A 19,063-nucleotide genomic window follows, 5' to 3' on the forward strand; every position below is an offset into this window, starting at 1 on the left:
TGCCATCCTTGGTCGTCGCACCGAAGTCGGTAGCACTGTCTCTCAAAAACTCGAAAATTGAATGGCATTCAAATGGAGTTTCGCTCGATTTAAACTGCCCTTTCTAAAATTTGTTGTACTCGTCTTCGATGAAATAGCGAATTACCAAATCACTCATCTTATTTATTTTGACGTTGTGCCTTATCAAAAGTTCAACGACATTTTTCGTTCGATCGGCTATGGTCGCATACAAAATCTTCGCATCTACATTTTCGCATTTCGAGTAGCAATCGTGACATGTTTTTAGACTCATAATTGTTTCTTGTTTTGAAAATTTCGCATTTTCAAACTTGACATCTAGCACTACATTATCATTTTCCGTTGCGACTAAATTGATTTCACTTTACTGCAATATCTTCATCATCTTCAGCTTCTCCTTACCAACCAAATAAATGACGAAAACTATGCAAATTGTATTTGATGTACTTGTTCTTTATTTTACTTTCAGCGTTCATTTTTCAAATCTGTGAAAAAAAAGTGATTGAATAAATCGATTGATGTTTATTAATATATATTTACAGTAATTAAATTAGTCAAGCTACCGAATCGTAAATGTGATGCATTTATATTTTAATGTAAAAAATGTTTTTAGGAAAAGCTTGATTGAGGTAGAATTCAATATTTTTAAACAATTAGCCAAGTATTTTAATAGCGTCTATTTCGAAACATTTCACAAGAAAGATAATATTTAACAATATTAGAGAAGATAGTTTATAAAACAAAAATTCATATTCTTGCAAAATAATTTTTCATATTCAATGTTATTAAATAAGAGTTTTCGTTTAGTAATGTAGCGATCGAGCAAATAATACCGATAACACAAGTTCTTTGAAATTATGGTTGAATGCTTGCAACTTTTTACTCGAACCCGTGTAAAGAAAAAAAGTTAAACGAAAGAATAGAAAATGGTAGAACGGATATAGTCGATATTTAGCGCACGACCATCCTTTGTCTTGACACTTTCAAAACGCTCAGCGGTAAAAGTAGTCAGTCATCCTTTAAAACTGCCTCGACGCGCGCAAGCTGTCATTAAGAATCTTCGCGAAGACACTCGAGATGCCCATTGATCGCGTCGGCAACAAGCTTAGGGTAACAAACTAGTTACGGCACAGGAAGTGTGCCGCGTGTGCACGGACCTCGAAGACGCCGTGGGACTCGCTGGTTACGCATAGTTGACATTTGTTCGCCCAATGACTGCATTCGATCGAAATACCAATGCGCGGTCAATGTAAACCGACCAGGCAACGATCCGTAATTAACCTTGATGGCTAGTACAGCCGATGGCGATTTACAGTGCTGTATATCGACTACAAGGCAAATCAAAGAGTTCGTTACAAATAACTGGTATAAATAAGTTAGTTTCGCGTGGAAAAATTTTTAAGTGTGCAGCTCGATTGAAGCGATATTTTTTATGATAGCCGTTAACAAAATTGAATTTATTTTTCAGTTTAAACGCTGACTCCAGCGTAGTGGATGCCCATAGCAGTGACACGCGAATCATAATTGACCGCTGTTTTGTACTATTGGCGTTATCTTTCTTTGCGCCTTGTACAACAAATGAAATGTTGCAGATACATGTTGATATGCACCAGCGATTCTCAGTATAATTATCGCATCGTACGGAATATGCGATAGTAGCCACATAAATATCAAAATATTTCAATCACATTTTCTGTGCATAATTCCTTGCAATGGGTGCGAATGTTGCAGCGCTTCTATATTTCATTCTGATAAACGTGCACCAGTCATCTTCGTCTTACACGCTTTCGCATACGCGTGTTACAAGTTCTGTCGGTGCGTCGTCGCGACGACAGCTCTTGTCGCAGCTGTTCGCGCACCTCGGTCCTTTACTTTTGAGTCTACGCTACGTCATGAGCTGCTTACAAGTAATTAAAAAAATCTTTTATTGTAATTTAAATACAACAAGGGTTGTAAACATAACCGTGGAAGACTAATAATTGTTGATTGTCATTGGCAATGTTCTGGTTATTTATAAAAATGTTGTGCGATAAAAATATCTGTATTTTTACGAGGTTATTTCACCGTCAACTTGGAAGCACTCAATGTCATTGCCGTATTCTTGAAGGCTCCAGTGTATGATCATACTTATCTGAAAGGAAATTTAAATAATATCACCATTAACTGTTTTTGTATTTTATCAGCTTAAACAGCTTAAATCGATTATTCCGTTCAATATTATCAGTTTCCCATACAAGTAGTTGAAAATGCATTAGTAGAGACAATTTAAAATCTTAAAACCTTTACGAAAGGAGAGAGGGGGTATTGATGGTATTCCGACCCGGTCTTAAAGAACCATAGAGACGAAAAATTTAATAAAGAAAATTCAGTGTGATAAAAAAAAATTTTTTTCTCCGTAATAATTTTGTTCACTAAACAAAATTATATTTTAAGGTACGTAAAAAAACCAAATGTGACGATGAAAAAAATGTTTTTTCAAGTTTAACGTGCCGAAAAATATCGTTCACTCTTCGGTTTTTTTTTCAATTCAGGTTAAGCCTTTGTCAGTCTATCTTGCTCAACGTTAAACTGAGTTTTAAGGATTCAAAAAGTTCACGAATTATAATCAAACCGCAATATCGAGGCTACGTAATATACGTGACCGATAGAAAGCATCACTCACCGAAGGATACCAAGGGTCGATGTACAATTCGTATTTGTAGATGTAATCAACACCCTTCATGAGAGGGCAGGAGGCAGGCGTACCATCGGCAGCGTAGTAGACCTTATCGCAAGCCGAAGTGCTATCAACGCCGCTATAGGCCATCCAAATCCACTTCTTCCCCCACACTCTGGTTGTGAGCTCGTAGATGTTGTGATCGGGTGTGAACCTTATCATGACGAGCATCTTGGAGTCCTTCTTTAGGTAGCACGGTGGTTCGTCGCAGTTCGTGATACTCACCACAGAGTTGTTGGGATTGGGGTAACCTTGAGCGGACAGAAAAAGAAAGAAAGTAATACAGCGATTGTGTGACGACGAACAAAGCACATTTTTAACCGAGCACTCACCATCGCATTTGTTGACTTTGGTGGCGTTCACTTGAGAGCCAAACACCGCAGCCACGACCAAGAGAATCAGCGTCGTATTGCTCATGACGATCAACACCGTTCGAATACGTCCGCACGTTTACTAGGAACTCGTGCAGCTCGACGATTGACTGACGGTTGACGAAAAACGCTGCGAATATATACACAATTTTTACTAGCGAGGAGGGGATGCGTAGATCAGGTGATGTGCTTGTTTCAACGCTTGCTCCATTTGATACATGCTTGCAATATTAGGGGAAAAATGACATTTGAAAGTTCTGCACATGAATTGTACACAATTTTGCAAAATAAATATTTGTTTTAACACGGACTGACGTTGATTTGCTTCGTTTGATTTTGACGCAACCGCGAAAGCTTTCCCATTTTGTATAAGCGTGCATGTATAAAAATGTCAATTTGATGCGCATTTGCATTTATTAAGCAAAATTGAAACAAAATAATGATTTATGTCACTTTCATATTAATTCAAATAAATGACGCTAATGACTTTTCATCAAACGGTGTAGCTGTATTAGCCAATGTAGACAGTCCTTCCGACCGTTTTGAGATATAATCTCTGGTTCTCTTCAGGCTAAAATACAACATAATTCGTATATTTTTTCATAATTTCACATTTAAGTTAAGACTTGTATTCACAGCTGTTTTCGTATACTCAGATGTATTTCTAACTATACAGTCACATCGCTTACTCTTCGCTAAGTCAATTTGTAAAGTTTTGGTAATTTGTTGCAACTTTTTATACATTAAATTATGTCAAAATTCTAAATATTAATGTTATTTATTTACGTTATTTATTATTCAATATTTATTAATCCGGAGGGGGTTGGAGATGATACATTGAAACTGTGGCACTTATTTGTTGATAAAGCCGTACCGTTTGATAAAAAGTCGCTTGCATTATTTATTTAATCCTCATCCATCATACAACTAATTTTACAAAAAAAAGTCTTCAATTCTATCCTTATATTATAAAAATAGTCTGATCTCTTTCGACACCAATTAATGTGCGCTTATAAATTTTTAATGACTTAGATAAGATAACCAACATACTCTTTGAGTGTCAATAAAAAATTAACCTATATACCTATATTCCAAATTTAATCATTAAATACCTATATTAATTGTTAATATAAGTACATATATGTGTTAGATTTAGTTGCCGTTTTCAAAGATGAAAAAATCATTCGATCGATCACGATGAAATTGTACTTCTGAATAAATACTGAAATCAAAAGAAACTATGTTATCTTAAGTGCAAAGGTAGAGACAACAAGGTAATAAAGATTTTTTAAGCCCTTTTATTGCGTTAACAATTTTTAAAGTTGAAAGTAATACTTTAACTAACTAGTTTAGAAAACAATATCATGGATATTATATTCAACGTTTTACACAACATCACATCATAGTAAACAGTTTTATAGCTAACTTACGTTGCTCGTAATAAGCTAACCTTCACGATGTTGATGGTTTGTTGTTGCGTCAATATGTTTCTTCTGAAAGCCACGTGCAGCACCGCATCGGTATGTCTATCAGAGACTCCCAAATTCACCTTATTTTGCTGCTGTATTTGTGTCCCATTAACATCAATTATATGTAATCGTCTTCTTTTTACAAATACTTGAACAGAATCGTTCATTCTTTCAATACCTGCATGAAAAATAAAATTCATTGGTAATCATTTAATCGTCTATTCATATTGTCTATTGTTACGATTGATTTGTTCGCATTGGCATTCAAGATAATATAATGGTTACGGCCGTGCGAAAAGTGAGGTTAAAAAACTCGATCAACAGGTGCTTATTAACATTCGGCAACGTTTTCAAAACATTGGAGTGTCACTAAATGTACGTGCGCTGTAAAATTGCCCGCACAACTGCTCCAAAATCACGGTATTTCGTCGCTTTGTCTCTTCTGGGTATTGCGATCGCGGAGTAACTTCGCCATCGAGATAACATAAATACTTTAGTGCACGTATATGTATAGTTAGCGTGATAACATATTGATCCGGCCGGAGGCTGCGACCCAATCCCCTCTTTATTTCTTGTGACCGGCTGACATCCCTGGAGAGACGTTGAGCCGCGCATTTCAGATTTTATTATTGAAGTCGCTGCTCCAGTAATTCAGATGGCACCGTCGACTCCAGCATCTTTTCTAATATTTCTGGCAAGATTTCATGCAGCGCGACTGTATGAAGAATTATTCCTACTGAATAATAATTTTTAACAGGAAAATGCCCATGGCACCAAGTTAAACAAAAATAAAAAGATTTTTTACTTCATGCAGGAAGCGCTGAGGACGAGGGAACGAATGGGCGAGAGATAGGAAAGAAATCGAAAGCTAGAATTTTTTACTGCATTACTTAGAATTTTATTCGTACAAGTTCTGTAGTGGCACACTGTTAATTGACTGCTTCTGTCATCGTCGTCGCGTAATTCGAAGCGTCGCCGAATGCAACGAGATCCAAGCGATTTTCGCTGCAATTGATACACTTCAATGCGCCGATAGGCCATAACGAATGGGGCGAGCGGGCAGGACGAAGGGTGACTGAAAGGAGAGTCGCGGAGTTTGCCCCGGAGTATAGGTACGCGTGCGTGTACGGCACCTCGGCTGTCGTTCGTTGCGTGCGCGCTTTTCACCTGTCTATATTGACATTTTTCGTTCCTTCCTCACTCGGTCTTTGTTTGTGCGCGCGCGAATTACATTCGCGTGTCCGCTCCGACAGCGTAATGTTAGCGGCGACGGCGCCTCCGGGGAGTAGCTACGCGAGCGCGAGTTCCTCGGTGCTTGGATCGTCCGGATGGCGCGGAAGACCGGGCGGCTACGCGATGCCCGGCAATACGTCGACGAGCTGCAAAAGATAGGTGCACGTGCGCTCGCCAGCGCGTCGCGAAGGACGGCGGGGAGCGAAAACAAGAGATTCATCACGCGCCACGGTGCCCAAGGGGACGACTGCGCGCGCCCACCTATGTACAGCCGAAGGGGCGCTTTCGATTAGGTTCGACGAGTGACGGAATGGGGAGCGTGGCGACTGCCCTGTTATGGCGAATCGCGTGGTTTCGGTCAGCTGTTGCTGTTGCGCTGAATTTCGAGCACGGAAACATTTCGAAAATTTGAGAGAAATCGAGTGGCGAAATATTTGGTCGTTGTACTGCTCCGGCTGTGACTGGGGATACCGAGCTGAATTTATAAAATACTTAATTTTCTTCCGTCGCCCATTGAGTAACAAAAAACAACGCGGAGAAACCGTGGCCAAACGTCTTTCTTAAATACATCGATAGCTTATTCCGCGTCTGCTCACAGCACCGAAACACGGAATCGCTATTCTAATACTCCGAGTTGGGGCGCCGCGATGGAACAAAAGCGATGGAACCGACACCGGCCGAGCGCACATACGTACGTCGGAGGCTAGTTGCCACCGGCGAGGAGCGCAGCGAAGGGAGGCGGGCAGGCGCGTGCAGGCTATCGATCGGCGAATCGACGGTCGCGTCTCGCACAGGACAGGTGGTTGTCGCGCGCGAGCGCCCCCGCGTCGCTTGCCCTGTCGACGAGGCTCAGCAGGTCGGCGTTGTGCAGGTGCGCGAGCACGCGCTCCACCAGGCCGTCGGGCAGCGCGGGCCCGACGAGGGCGCGCCAGGCGCGGCGCGCGGCCGCGGCGATCGGCGCCCGGGCCACGGCCTCGCGGTAGCCGGCCAGGACGAGCGCGCAGTAGTTGGGGAAGCGGCGCCGCAGCCGCCGGCAGCGGACGAGGCCGGCGAGCGCGCCTGCGTGGGCGCACCTGTCGGCCGGGCCCATGCGCAGCCAGCGCAGCAGCGAGGTGCCGGGCGCGACGGGGGTGCGCCGCAGCGCCTCCACCTCGCGCAGGCAGTCCTGGTGGGCGCGCCGGTGCTCGTCCGGGCGGGCGAGGCCGTCGTACTCGCGCGAGCAGGGCAGCCCGGCGGCCTTGAGCTTGAGGCAGTGGCGCAGCACGAGGTCGAGCGCGCGGTCGTCGTGGGGCGGCCCGGGCTGCAGCGCCACCAGGTCGAGGAAGAAGGGCTCGTTGACGTCGGCGCCGTGGCGCAGCAGCTCGGCCACGTTGTCGGCGCTGCCGATGGCGAGCGCGTGCGAGAGCGCGGTGCCCCCGTGGTTGTCGCGCGCGTTCGCGTGGGCGCCGTGGCCGAGCAGCATGCGCAGCACCGCGTGGCCGTCGCCGGGTCGGCTGGCCGCGCCCACGCGGTCCAGGGGCCGCGCGCCCTCCGCGTCGCGCGCGTTCACGTCGGCGCCGCCCTCGATCAGCCGCCTGGCCACGATCAGGTTGCCGTGTCTGATGGCCAGGTGCAGCGGCGACTGGCCGGACCGGTCCGGCCTGTCCAGCTCGAGGCAGCCCTCGCTGAACAGCAGCTCGCACATGCTCTCCCAGGAGCGGTCCGAGCGCTTGTCGTTGTCGTGCTTGAACGCCAGGAGGTGCAGCAGGTTCTGGTCGGACTTGGTCACGTAGCCGAAGTCCGCGCGGAACTCCTTCATCAGCTGGATGGCGGGCAGCCTCTTCTCCAGCACCGTGTAGTAGATCGGCGCCACGCCGAACCTGTCGCGGCTGTTCGCGTCCGCACCCTTGGCCAGCAGCGCGCGCGCGATTTCCAGGTAGTAGTTCACCTTGGACGAGAACTTGGAGGACGCGTGGCGGATCGCCTCGTGGAACACCGTGTCGCCGAAGCCGTTGCGCCGGTGGACGGCGCTGAAGCGCCCGAGCAGCCTCTCCACCGCCTCCATGTCCTCCATGTTCCTCACGGCCAGGTGGAGCGGCGTGTCGCCGGCCGAGTCGACCGCGTCCGCGGACACGCCCCCGTCGAGCAGGATGCCCACGATCTCGACGGCGTAGCCGCGGCTGAAGCCCGTGGACCAGACGCCGACCGCGGGCGCGCCGAACACTCCCCTCTTCCGGTACTTGTGGTTCATCTGCAGGAACAGGTGGAGCAGATTCCTGCCCTGCTCGTCGACGCAGTCGATCGCCTCGGTTCGCCTCGCTATCGTCGGCAGAATGTGCTGCAGATTGCGCTCGATTGCCATGTGCAGCGCGGTCCAGCCGTAGAGGTTCGGAGCGCCGAAGTCGAATCCCCTGCTGATCAGCCAGTCGACGAAGCTCGCGCCCTCGGCCTCCGTCGCGGCCCTCCTCTTCAGGCCCAGACTGAAGTCCTCCTCGAGTCTCGACATCGCCAGGAATTTCTTGTACTCGTCCTCGACGAAGTAGTGGCTGATCGAGTTGCCACCGTCGTCGCACTTGTTTACGTCGGCGCCGTGTCTTATCAACAGCTCGACCGCGTTTCTCATTCTCTTCGCGACCGCCAGGTGCAGCGGCGTCTCCATTTTTTTGTTCCCGATGTTCAAGTCTACCCTATGATCGAAGAATATCTGCAGGATCTGAACGACGTGGCTCTCCTCTAGCTGGTGGAATATCAAGTGGAGCGCTGTGTTGCCGTCTTCGTCGGTGCACGTCAGGTCAATCGTCAAGTAAACCTCGTTGTCCTTCAACATCTCCAAGATCGCGATGTTCTGGTTTATTACGGCGCACTGCAGATCTGCCGCGTCGTTCACGGTCCGTTGTCTCTTCGCAGCTGGCTCGCCGCGATCCTCGTTCATTTTGCTGCCTGCAAAAGTAAAAAACATCTCCTTCGAGTATGCCTAACTGGTGGTTTTCACGTACGACTCGAAATTTGCGTAGCTACGAAAACAAATTCAACGTTCACGAAACGGAAATGAGTCGATACGTAAATTATTGTCGACACTCGCGTATTTCACGATCGAACGCAGGTAGTTTCAAGTTCTCCGCGTGAAAGTCATTACGTGGATCGCGCACAAATCGCGAGTACCGAGTGCTCGAGCCGTGCGAACACAGTCAACACTTACCAGCCCGACGAAGCTCCATCGGGCGCAGAGCGAAGCAATACGCGCAAAGGTGCCAAGCAGCGAGGAGTCTGCGCGAGCAAAGCTACATGTGTACGTGCGTGTGCGTATACATATACTCGTCGAGTTATTCGGCGGGGCGCGCGAGCGACAGGGGCAGCTCGAGTCTCGGAGCCCTAGCCTGCGACCGACGGTGGTCGGGTGCGTGCCAGCCGCAGCGCACGCAGGGGATAGACTGCAAACGCCGGAATCGGCGTCCCCTGCGCCCCCGCGGCCAACATCTGCCTCCTCCCCGCGCGCGCGCGCCTGGAACCGAAGGGGGCTGCTGCTGGAGCGAAGGAGTCGTACGCGCGGGATGCTCGCCCGGCTCCCTGCGTATAGCCGCGGCCGGCGCTCATTGGCCGTCGCACCTCCACCCCCCGACGCGCGTACACCACCGGCAAACGAGCCTCCTTGATGAACTCTTATCCCCCTTTTATTTTTGCGTCTTACCACCTGCTGACCTTATCGTCCCTGGAGGAAAATCGATCGTTTTCGGCTATCGCGCTAATTCCGCCTGCTCGCCCGCCGCTCATAGCCACTTTTGCCTGGCTGGCTTTCACCTGAATTTCAATGGAGTTGCCGACAGCTGCTGTGTGCAGTAGGCGCGGCTACTACGGACCTTTCGGCTATCGTTAGGTCAACACTTGAAATGCATCCTGCGACGCTGCGTCCGGCAGAAATTTACATTATTTCTTCATCTTCGGTAGTCCATCGATTTTCACCAGATGACGCAGCAAACATTTTGTCAACTTTCAATGATGATCTTGTTACGATTTCGCGATAACGTGATGCTTGGAAAAATGTCTCTTGAACAATTCATCACGCGTGATTAACGAGGACTCGCTGTATCAAACTCTGTATTCTCGTTCGATTTCGAGTGTATCTTTATTTATCATGACAGAAAATCGATCGGATATTACCAATTTCGTAGGTTCTTCGTGTGTCTCTATCTAAAACAATATTTTTTTTTCACTGTCGTAAAAAAATAGCAACATTGATAGTATCGTTCCAAAAATATAGCTGATAATATATGTGCCTTGTTTCTTTTATGCAGGCAGCGTGCATATGCCAGAGTCTATAATTATTCTTGACAGTGAAATTGCCGAGTGACCACAGGGCAGCGGTGTGGGTATGATAACCGTCAGATCAACATTACTCACGTGAACAAACACACGTCCAACGCAAATACCCGGTTATAATTGATTTCGGTCAGGTCGCACGTCATATTTTTCTCGCTGCGGCTCGCGATAATTATAGCCAGAATCGAAACATATTTTGCAGAATTAACAAGGCAACGAAAATTCACATCTTTAACGTGATTGTCAACATAATTGAATGATCCTCCCAGGCGCAATACGACAGAGTCGACAGATGTAGTTCAGAATAGTCAAAACGTACAGCCACGCATATATGCTCCCCTCTCGAGTAACAATCTCAATAAGTCAGGCTGTACGCCACTAAGCTTCGGTAGTAACTACATTTGTTATTAGTAGACGTTGTGTTGCAAAATTTATGAAATTTTAATAATTAAAAAATGTTTTTCAAAAATATTGTTTTATTCAAAATGTCACCAACGTGTAGTGCGTACGTTATATTTTCGTGTGAAAAATGTTTTCCGATATTCACAGTGGACAATAATGGATAGCTGAAGATTTTTTATGAAAAATGAGAAATTATAATATTATAAGATGCCATATAATAAAATATTTATTATTATTACTACTTATTTGTACACACCTTTCAAGATTGTTTGGATCATTTGTCTTTTACGTAAAAATATTGCTTAAAAAGAAATTCATTTAGAGCTGATTTAGAGACGAAACTACTAAACTGTAACACTTGATAATATGCTTCTATCATTCACAACTTCAGGTATTTATAATTATTTTTACAATTTTTTTTCAAAATTTAAGATTATCCATAAAAAATTAACATTTAACGTACTAACACGCAAACAAATTTGCAAAATAACTCATTTCAAAAACATATTTCGTTATCTATTACCAACCCAGTAAAAGCGAAGACTATTATCGCGATAATGATTTTCTTGATCACAAATCCTAGTACCTGTTGATACTGCCAGCATTGGAAGATTCTTATGCAAATCAACGCCATTGATACAATCTTTTGAAATGATTATTTTATAACGAGGATCTAATTCTTCTTCAACTTGTAGATCACTTGGCATTTCCCATATTCTCACTGTACCATCAGTACCTCCTAGAAAACATATAATATCATTAATTTTTTCCATAATAATATATTAATTCTCCAACATAATAAAATGCCTCACCAGAAACCATTTGTTCACCGTTGTATGACAATGAAAATTGTATTCTCTGATTGCTGTCAGACTGACGATTTTGTAGTGAATATAAAACTGTACCAGGATTTCTCAAATCCCAACACAGGAATTCACTACCCCTGCGAACGGCTGAGTAAATTTTTGTTCCACATGGACTGAATTCTATTTGAGTTACTCCACTGCTAGTTTGGAAACAACAAAGTGGACCATCTTTATACAACCCTAAAAATATTTTCGTGATGTTATGTCTTCTTGCTTTTTAAAAGCTGATATAGAAACTATTAAATAAAATTGTATACCTATACACTTAGAATATGTTCCAAAAGCTATCAAGCCAGACATTCCAGGATTTTCTCGAATGCAAGAAACTAAGCCTGTGACATTTGGAAAATCTTTCTTCAAGTAAATAGTTTCTGTTTGACGTCCAGGTCTATTGCTGTCGAAAGTACGTAAAGCATTTTTATATCCGCTCCACACTTTAGTACCAGAGTCAGTAAATTGAACACTGATAGCAGCTTCTACTTCATCAACCCTACAAGAGAGAATTTATCAGTTTGTGATACTTTAAAACTTTCTTAAAATGTTGAATAATTACTCACTGATTATATGCTCTATAAGTTGCTCTAAGTTGACCTGTAAAAGCATCCCACAAGTGTATAGGACTTCCTTGACTAGCTGCTAAAAAGCAACATGTTGATGGCTGCCACGAGCTCATATAAGGATACCAACAGCAATCATAGATCAGTCCACCTTCTTTGATCCTAACAGATGATTCCAACTCAGTTACATGAAAATCTTCTGGTAGTATTCCTGTATAAAGTTCACGTGGGACATCAAAAATCCTAAATCTAAAATCTTCACTAGGTACTAAAATGCATGTTCCATCTGGTGACCAAAAGCAACCCTTTGTATAATTTTCACATTTTTCTGTTGGCTTAAAGTCTTTTTTAGCTGAGCATAACAATTTTGGTGCAGTCCATTTATAAGTTAGTTGGATGTACTCTGCATTCTCAATATTTTTATCCTCTGATTTTTCAGGCTCAGCAGTTGGAATACTTTCTATAGTATTTATTGAATCCTAAGATAAATTATAATCATACAAGTAATTTTTAACATTCATAGAAGTACAATAACAATTGAAAAAATGTTACCTCTTTTGATTCTTCTACGATCAAAGTGTCATTTTTATCTTGAATTTTCTTACTGTAATCATCAACATCCATTTGGTTTTGTTGCAATGTTTGATTTTCAAATGATGACAGATTGCTAACCTCTTTGGCAACCACAGCATCATTTTCTTTTACATCACTGAACAAATTTTCAATCAGAAACCTCGACTCAATAAGGGAATGTTCAATATTTTCAAGCACTGAACAATCATGTTCCAACACTACACTTTCTTTGTTTTTTTCTTGCGACTGATGCTGCTCATCAGCTGGTATCGGTGTTGTAATTTCACTTGTTTCCATTTTTATATTCTTCAATTATTCTAATTATCATGTAATAAATTATTCATGAAAATCAACATAATCTGAATTTAATCTAACAATAGCCGGAAGCTCTTTCATTTTTTTACATTTTAATCCTCGTTTCGTATCGTAATTCGTAAGTAATGTTATGTAAATAAATAAGCATACGGCTAATTATAGACATCAACGCCGGCCATTGGCGAAATTTTGAAGTCTGATCATGGCGCTTTCTTTTGAAAAATGTTCAGAATGCATTTTTAATTATAGGTTTTCAACGCTTGTAACTTTCAAAATCTCTTTACAAAATTATTAATAAATCTTATTACAATTTACACACGAACTATGTGTGTTAAACAAATAAAAAATTTTACATTGCATGTTAAATACCAACAGCCGATAAAACTTAGTCATACATATATTCTATATATCTCATATATACTATATATATATATACTCTTGCATGCAGCATTTACTTTCACACGCTAGTCCGTCTTTTATAGTCTCCCACTCTCTTCTGACGCGCGTTGCCTAAAAAGAAGGAGAGGGATAGAACTCGGCGTCGCGACTTTTCACTCGCGAATTGCTCACTACGGTGAATCATCCTTATACCGAATACAGTTAAAGCGGCTGTCTCGGAGAAGTCGCTAACATAATCAACGGTGAGTATACGCAAGATGCAACGAAAAGAGTCTTGGGAGGATATCGATCCTGATGTGTGTGTGGGTGTATGGAGTCTTTGTTATGTGCCGACTATGCTCGCTCGTTAATGTAAATAAACAAATGTGCAACAGTAGACATATCGTTGTTGCAGTGTGTATCATGTGGCAGCTGTGTAATCGCGTACAGATTCGTGGATTCGATCACCTTTCATTAAAAGAAAACATGTTTTTTCTCTCGCTGCCTGTCTTTGTTTTACGAGATGTTCTCGAGGACCTCTTTGAAAAATGCAGGTATAGTGCGTGCTGTACAGAAACTATAGGAGGAAGATTGCTGAAAGCCTTTATCGGGGCGATCCTAGCGACCACGATTGAAACTGTCCATATAGCAGAAAAGGGGCGAGAGATCGACAATTTAAGTTTGTTGAGAAAGAGAGAGAAAGTGAAAAAGTGTTAGATAAAAGCAAGGGCAGAGGGAAACGATGAATGAATAGGCAACTGGTAGCTACGATCTTTTTCTATTACACCTGCATTTCTATACTTAAGGAGTATTTCGAGTGAGGAAATGCAGGTATTCGAATACGTCAATAATTTACGAAACAGAGAGTTTTAGAAAAAGTTTTTCTAGCATGGAATGCGCTTCAAGTACGAAATTACAGTTTTTACTAGCTCAAATAAAATCAGTAGTCACCGATTAAATCTGCTAAACAGATCCGCCTTAAAAAAAATTTGTAGTAGGAAGAATAAATAAATAACGGTTGGAATAAGCTCATTTAAAAGTAAATTTATTTGCCGTGCATTAATTGTTCTCGAAAAATAAACAACTCTCAAATTCAATTGTCAAAAAATAAACAACGGCAGTAACACCTTTCCAAAAATTAGCCAACTTAAATAACAATCTTAGCGTGAAATATACATTAAAAGTAATATAAGATTAACGCTCTATCTCCACGCAGTGTCGCACGGCAACTACCAGCAGGTGAAAAACCCAGCAAGCGATCTCAGGATGCCGATGTCGAACAAGGAGACCCTCATATGGCAGCAAAATTCTTATATGGCGGACTCTGGTATCCAATCGGGGGCAACAACCCAAGCACCGTCGGTTACCGGCAAAGATGACGACGAAATAGAGGGTGATCCGTTATTGTTCGATCTCGATCAGGGTTTCGCTCAGCATTTTACACCTGATCAAGTTGACGGTAAGTTCACGGACAATATTTCGGAGGAAGGAAACTGTAAGTTTGTTTTACGCTTTTCAGACATGAATCAGCAGCTAAGCCACACTCGTTCGCAGAGAGTACGTGCAGCGATGTTTCCGGAAACCCTCGAAGAAGGTATCGAAATTCCATCAACCCAATTCGATACAGCTCAACCAACTGCGGTGCAACGTTTGAGCGAGCCAAGCCAGATGCTTAAACACGCTGTTGTCAATCTGATCAACTTCCAAGACGACGCTGATCTCGCTACTCGCGCTATTCCCGAATTGATCAAGTTGCTGAATGACGAAGATCAAGTCGTTGTGTCGCAGGCTGTGATGGTTGTTCATCAGTTGTCAAAGAAGGAGGCTTCCAGACATGCGATTATGAATAGCTTGCAGATGGTAGAAACTTTGGTCAGGGCTATCTCTAATAGTGAAGATCTTGAGTCCACTAAGGCTGCTGTTGGTACTCTGCACAATTTGTCGCATCATAGGTCAGTTGAGTTTTTTTTTATAAATTGTGCTTTTTTTAATTCTGGAGAATGGAATCTCAAAAGAATATAAAGATTCAGCCCAATATATAAACAAAATTAGAATAGTAAAGTATGTGAAGAATACATATATTTATCAAAGATAATCGTTTATTATTACTTAACATTCAAATTCATACTTATTAAAATATTTAGTAATTTCTAAATGAAGTATACTTCATGAATATTTAGAAAAGAGTAAATGCATAATTTTTACAATTAAATTTATGACATTTAAATATGGAAATTTGTTTATAATTTAAGCATAATACTATGTAGGTCTGTTCATGAAAGCTTTACTAATCTTAATATTTTTTCCAATCCCAAAAGACAAGGTCTTCTATCGATCTTCAAGAGCGGCGGAATTCCAGCCTTAGTGAAATTACTCAGCTCAAACATCGAGTCAGTATTATTTTACGCCATTACGACTCTGCACAATTTGCTTCTTCATCAAGATGGTTCGAAAAAGGATGTGCGTCTTGCCGGTGGGCTTCAACGTATGGTGCTACTGTTACAACGAAACAACGTCAAGTTCCTGGCTATTGTCACTGACTGTCTGCAGATTCTTGCTTATGGCAATCAGGAGAGCAAACTTATCATTCTTGCCTCTCAGGGACCTGCTGAATTGGTGCGCATTATGCGCACTTATGATTACGAGAAGTTGCTGTGGACTACTTCAAGAGTTTTAAAAGGTTGGCATTGTTGATTATAATATGTTGAAATCTATAACGAAAAGGAAAAATTTTAAATAATTTGCCTGAATTTGTCACTAATTCCGTTTCATTAAAACGACTTTACATAATTTGTTTACAAGATAAAGTTTTCTTCAGTAAACTTTCAATGCGTGGCTTATTCCCACGAGCTCCATAATAAAATTCGTGTTAGCGATTAAAACAACATTTTTTATCATTTCAGTACTCTCAGTGTGTGCGAGTAATAAGCCATCTATCGTAGAAGCAGGCGGCATGCAAGCATTGGCAATGTATCTCGGTCATACAAGTCAACGGTTAGTTCAAAACTGTTTGTGGACCTTGCGTAACTTGTCTGATGCAGGCACAAAGGTCGACGGTATGGAGCATCTCTTGCAAAGTCTTGTCCAACTATTATCCTCGAGCGACATAAACATTGTCACCTGTGCTGCTGGTATTTTATCCAATTTGACTTGCAACAACCAACGAAATAAACTCGCCGTTTGCCAATTTGGCGGAGTTGATGCACTTGTACGTACTATTATCAACGCTGGAGATCGTGAGGAGATCAGCGAGCCAGCTGTTTGTGCTCTTCGTCATCTGACATCGAGACATATAGAAGCTGAGATGGCGCAGAATTCTGTTAGGTTGAATTATGGCATTCAAGTAATAGTGAATCTACTGCAACCGCTGTCGAGATGGCCACTCATCAAGGCTGTTATTGGATTGACTAGAAATTTGGCTCTCTGCCCGGCTAATCATACACCACTTAGAGAGCATGGAGCTATTCATCATCTTGTGCGACTACTTATGCGCGCATTCCAGGATATCGAGAGAGTGAGTGATTACCGCACGTCTTTATGTATTAAATACTTGATACACATTGAATAAAATTTCAATACTAGTTTACGATTCTCGATTAAATGAATAGATAAGGTCAAATAGAATGTTTTATTGGGAAATGAAAAATGAGTATAATAAATATAAAATACAAAAGTATACTTAACCACTTTTTCTGCTTCTACAGGAACAATCTTCATTAGCAAATACTGGAACTGGCCTAGCTCCTGGAGCCTATGCCGATGGTGTACGAATGGAAGAAATCGTTGAGGGCACTGTTGGCGCACTGCACATTCTCGCTCGAGAATCACAGAATAGAGCTCTAATCCGCACTCAGATGATTATTCCCATCTTTGTGCAGGTAAATGATCTTCCTTACTTGTTCGTCTATCGTTGTGCATACAGTTCTTCGACGTCGAAGATTCATGAGTGAACTCTTCTTCAGCTTTTGTTCAACGAAATCGAGAACATTCAACGTGTCGCCGCAGGTGTGCTTTGTGAGTTAGCTGTTGACAAGGAAGGTGCGGAAATGATCGAGCAAGAAGGGGCAACCGCACCTCTCACTGAACTTCTACATTCACGTAACGAAGGTGTTGCCACTTACGCTGCTGCTGTTTTATTTCGTATGAGTGAAGATAAGCCTCAAGATTACAAGAAACGATTGTCCGTCGAGTTAACCAACTCGCTATTGCGCGAGGATCCTAACATGTGGAATAATGCTGATTTTGCCGTGGGACCGGATTTACAGGTAAAATGATATATTTGCTTACTAAGCGAAATAGAATAGTTATTATCCGTATATTGACGGTTCAATTGCAAAAAAGTGAAGCCATGTATATTGTCACAAGTTATTCTTATTAGTGAAGCTATTACGCTTGTCGTTGCCATCATACATCACAGTAGCATGTTAGCTTTACATAGTTTAATCAGTTGTAACTAATTTATATAAAACAATCTAAAAAGCAATAAGTAATAGTATTAACGAAAAAGTCAAAGAAAGCCGACTAGAATTTGATTGTTCGATGAGAAACTTATACCTATGGATTCAATGTAGGGTCTTGAAATTGGTGGCGATGGATCAACCTACGATCCAATGGACGCGATGGACGTGTCGCACGAGGATAACTTGAGTTTCGAGTATCTGCAGCCACCTCTTCAATCTCAACCAACCTCCAATCAAGATCATAACTCCGTAGTTGCCGCATGGTATGACACAGATCTTTGAGCGATTATTAATCATTAACACGATATCTATTAGACTATTTTTTCATATGACGAAACTAAACGTGCCTTTATTTCAAACATTTTTTGTTTGAAATTGTACTATACAACTATACAACCACAGGGTGAAATTGAAAGTATTTGATTTAGATGAATTTATAATATGACTGGTTCATGAATCTTTTAGTAGAAATCCAAAGGAAACGAATATCTAATTTGCATTGTTTAATATAAAATATAAAGAATACATTTTGTATGATTTTTCATTAGAACTAAAGTTTTTAAAGCAATTTTTTCTAACAATTAACTCATTTGTAGCTAGTGTTATTTTGGTAGATTTATCATTGTAGACACATTCATTATATTTTCATTGTATGTTCATTTATTTTGTAAGAATTAAAACATACACACTCAATATTGCAATTATCTAAAGTATTAGATATCTTACATGTCATTATTGAAAATAAGTGATATTTTTCAAGTAAAATTGTGATATCTAAATTTTAAGAAATAAATAAAAATGAATACAAAAACAAATGAGCTTGAATTGACTGAGAACGAAAAAACATGAGAATGAGAAGATTCCAATTTATATATGATATGCAAATGCATTATTAATTGTACATACTTTTTAAAATTGACACAACTTTTTACAAGCAAATATTTTACGATTATCATGTACGCGTATTTACAATTTTATATTTGTATTGTAGAATTTTAGTAACGATTAATAAATAAAAGATTTATAAAAATCAGCATTGAGTTTTTTCGTCATTTCAAACATTACAACATAAAATTATATTACTATACGAATATTTTTTGAAAACCGAAAAAGCCCCTAGCGCAATGCAATTTTTAAGCTTGCGGATTCTATTAATTCGTTCCACATTATTTTTTTTAAAAAACGTTAACGGTGTAAACTGCAATAAGCAAAGAAATATATAATTAATTCCATTATACGGACAAAGCAGTGTGAATTTAACATATCAGATAAATTATCACGACAGTCGAATGCAATTCCATTCCACTTTAAGCAAAATTCAGAGTAGCTTAAAAATAATTTTATAACAATTACGACCTAAAAAAGCGTACCTTCTTTCGAATTAAAAGCACCAACGTAATTGGATTCAA

At 41.6% G+C, this 19,063-nt stretch overlaps 4 protein-coding genes across 8 annotated transcripts; 1 reads left to right on the forward strand and 3 right to left on the reverse strand.

Annotated features, from left to right (window-relative positions):
* Window positions 1-1,926: 1,926 nt before the first annotated feature.
* On the reverse strand, window positions 1,927-5,049 carry LOC131670895 (ecdysteroid-regulated 16 kDa protein-like). Of its 3 annotated transcripts, none has more exons than XM_058946875.1 (4): window positions 4,556-5,049; window positions 3,067-3,235; window positions 2,681-2,985; window positions 1,927-2,149 (listed from the first exon to the last, which is right to left on the reverse strand). In XM_058946875.1, the coding sequence occupies exons 2-4, from the start codon at window positions 3,149-3,151 to the stop codon at window positions 2,066-2,068; spliced, it is 474 nt and encodes a 157-aa protein (XP_058802858.1). In that variant the 5' UTR covers window positions 3,152-3,235; window positions 4,556-5,049; the 3' UTR covers window positions 1,927-2,065. The 3 variants fall into 3 exon arrangements, with proteins under 3 accessions (XP_058802858.1, XP_058802859.1, XP_058802860.1); XM_058946876.1 differs by having other exon boundaries at window positions 4,536-5,049; XM_058946877.1 differs by lacking the exon at window positions 4,556-5,049 and having other exon boundaries at window positions 3,067-3,982.
* A 1,444-nt stretch (window positions 5,050-6,493) lies between these two features.
* Window positions 6,494-9,188, reverse strand: LOC131670950 (serine/threonine-protein phosphatase 6 regulatory ankyrin repeat subunit A-like). The gene is made up of 2 exons (XM_058946978.1): window positions 8,986-9,188; window positions 6,494-8,726 (listed from the first exon to the last, which is right to left on the reverse strand). The coding sequence occupies exons 1-2, from the start codon at window positions 9,002-9,004 to the stop codon at window positions 6,565-6,567; spliced, it is 2,181 nt and encodes a 726-aa protein (XP_058802961.1). The 5' UTR covers window positions 9,005-9,188; the 3' UTR covers window positions 6,494-6,564.
* A 1,456-nt stretch (window positions 9,189-10,644) lies between these two features.
* On the reverse strand, window positions 10,645-12,968 carry LOC131670914 (telomerase Cajal body protein 1-like). Its single transcript, XM_058946909.1, has 5 exons — window positions 12,481-12,968; window positions 11,929-12,407; window positions 11,629-11,861; window positions 11,318-11,551; window positions 10,645-11,244 (listed from the first exon to the last, which is right to left on the reverse strand). Exons 1-5 carry the CDS (start codon window positions 12,796-12,798, stop codon window positions 11,018-11,020), a joined length of 1,491 nt encoding a protein of 496 aa, XP_058802892.1. The 5' UTR covers window positions 12,799-12,968; the 3' UTR covers window positions 10,645-11,017.
* A 345-nt stretch (window positions 12,969-13,313) lies between these two features.
* LOC131670859 (armadillo segment polarity protein-like) lies at window positions 13,314-18,653 on the forward strand. 3 transcript variants are annotated; one of them, XM_058946834.1, is made up of 8 exons: window positions 13,485-13,748; window positions 14,411-14,653; window positions 14,714-15,146; window positions 15,513-15,874; window positions 16,098-16,708; window positions 16,899-17,072; window positions 17,157-17,459; window positions 17,766-18,653. In XM_058946834.1, exons 1-8 carry the CDS (start codon window positions 13,718-13,720, stop codon window positions 17,934-17,936), a joined length of 2,328 nt encoding a protein of 775 aa, XP_058802817.1. In that variant the 5' UTR covers window positions 13,485-13,717; the 3' UTR covers window positions 17,937-18,653. The 3 variants fall into 3 exon arrangements, with proteins under 3 accessions (XP_058802818.1, XP_058802816.1, XP_058802817.1); XM_058946835.1 differs by lacking the exon at window positions 13,485-13,748 and adding an exon at window positions 13,314-13,457 and having other exon boundaries at window positions 14,411-15,146; XM_058946833.1 differs by having other exon boundaries at window positions 13,484-13,748; window positions 14,411-15,146.
* The last annotated feature ends 410 nt before the right edge of the window (window positions 18,654-19,063 follow it).

The sequence above is a fragment of the Phymastichus coffea genome, unplaced genomic scaffold, assembly GCF_024137745.1.
Source record: "Phymastichus coffea isolate CEN01 unplaced genomic scaffold, Cenicafe_Pcof_1.1 PCOF00117, whole genome shotgun sequence".
Classification (NCBI taxonomy): Eukaryota; Metazoa; Arthropoda; class Insecta; order Hymenoptera; family Eulophidae; genus Phymastichus; species Phymastichus coffea.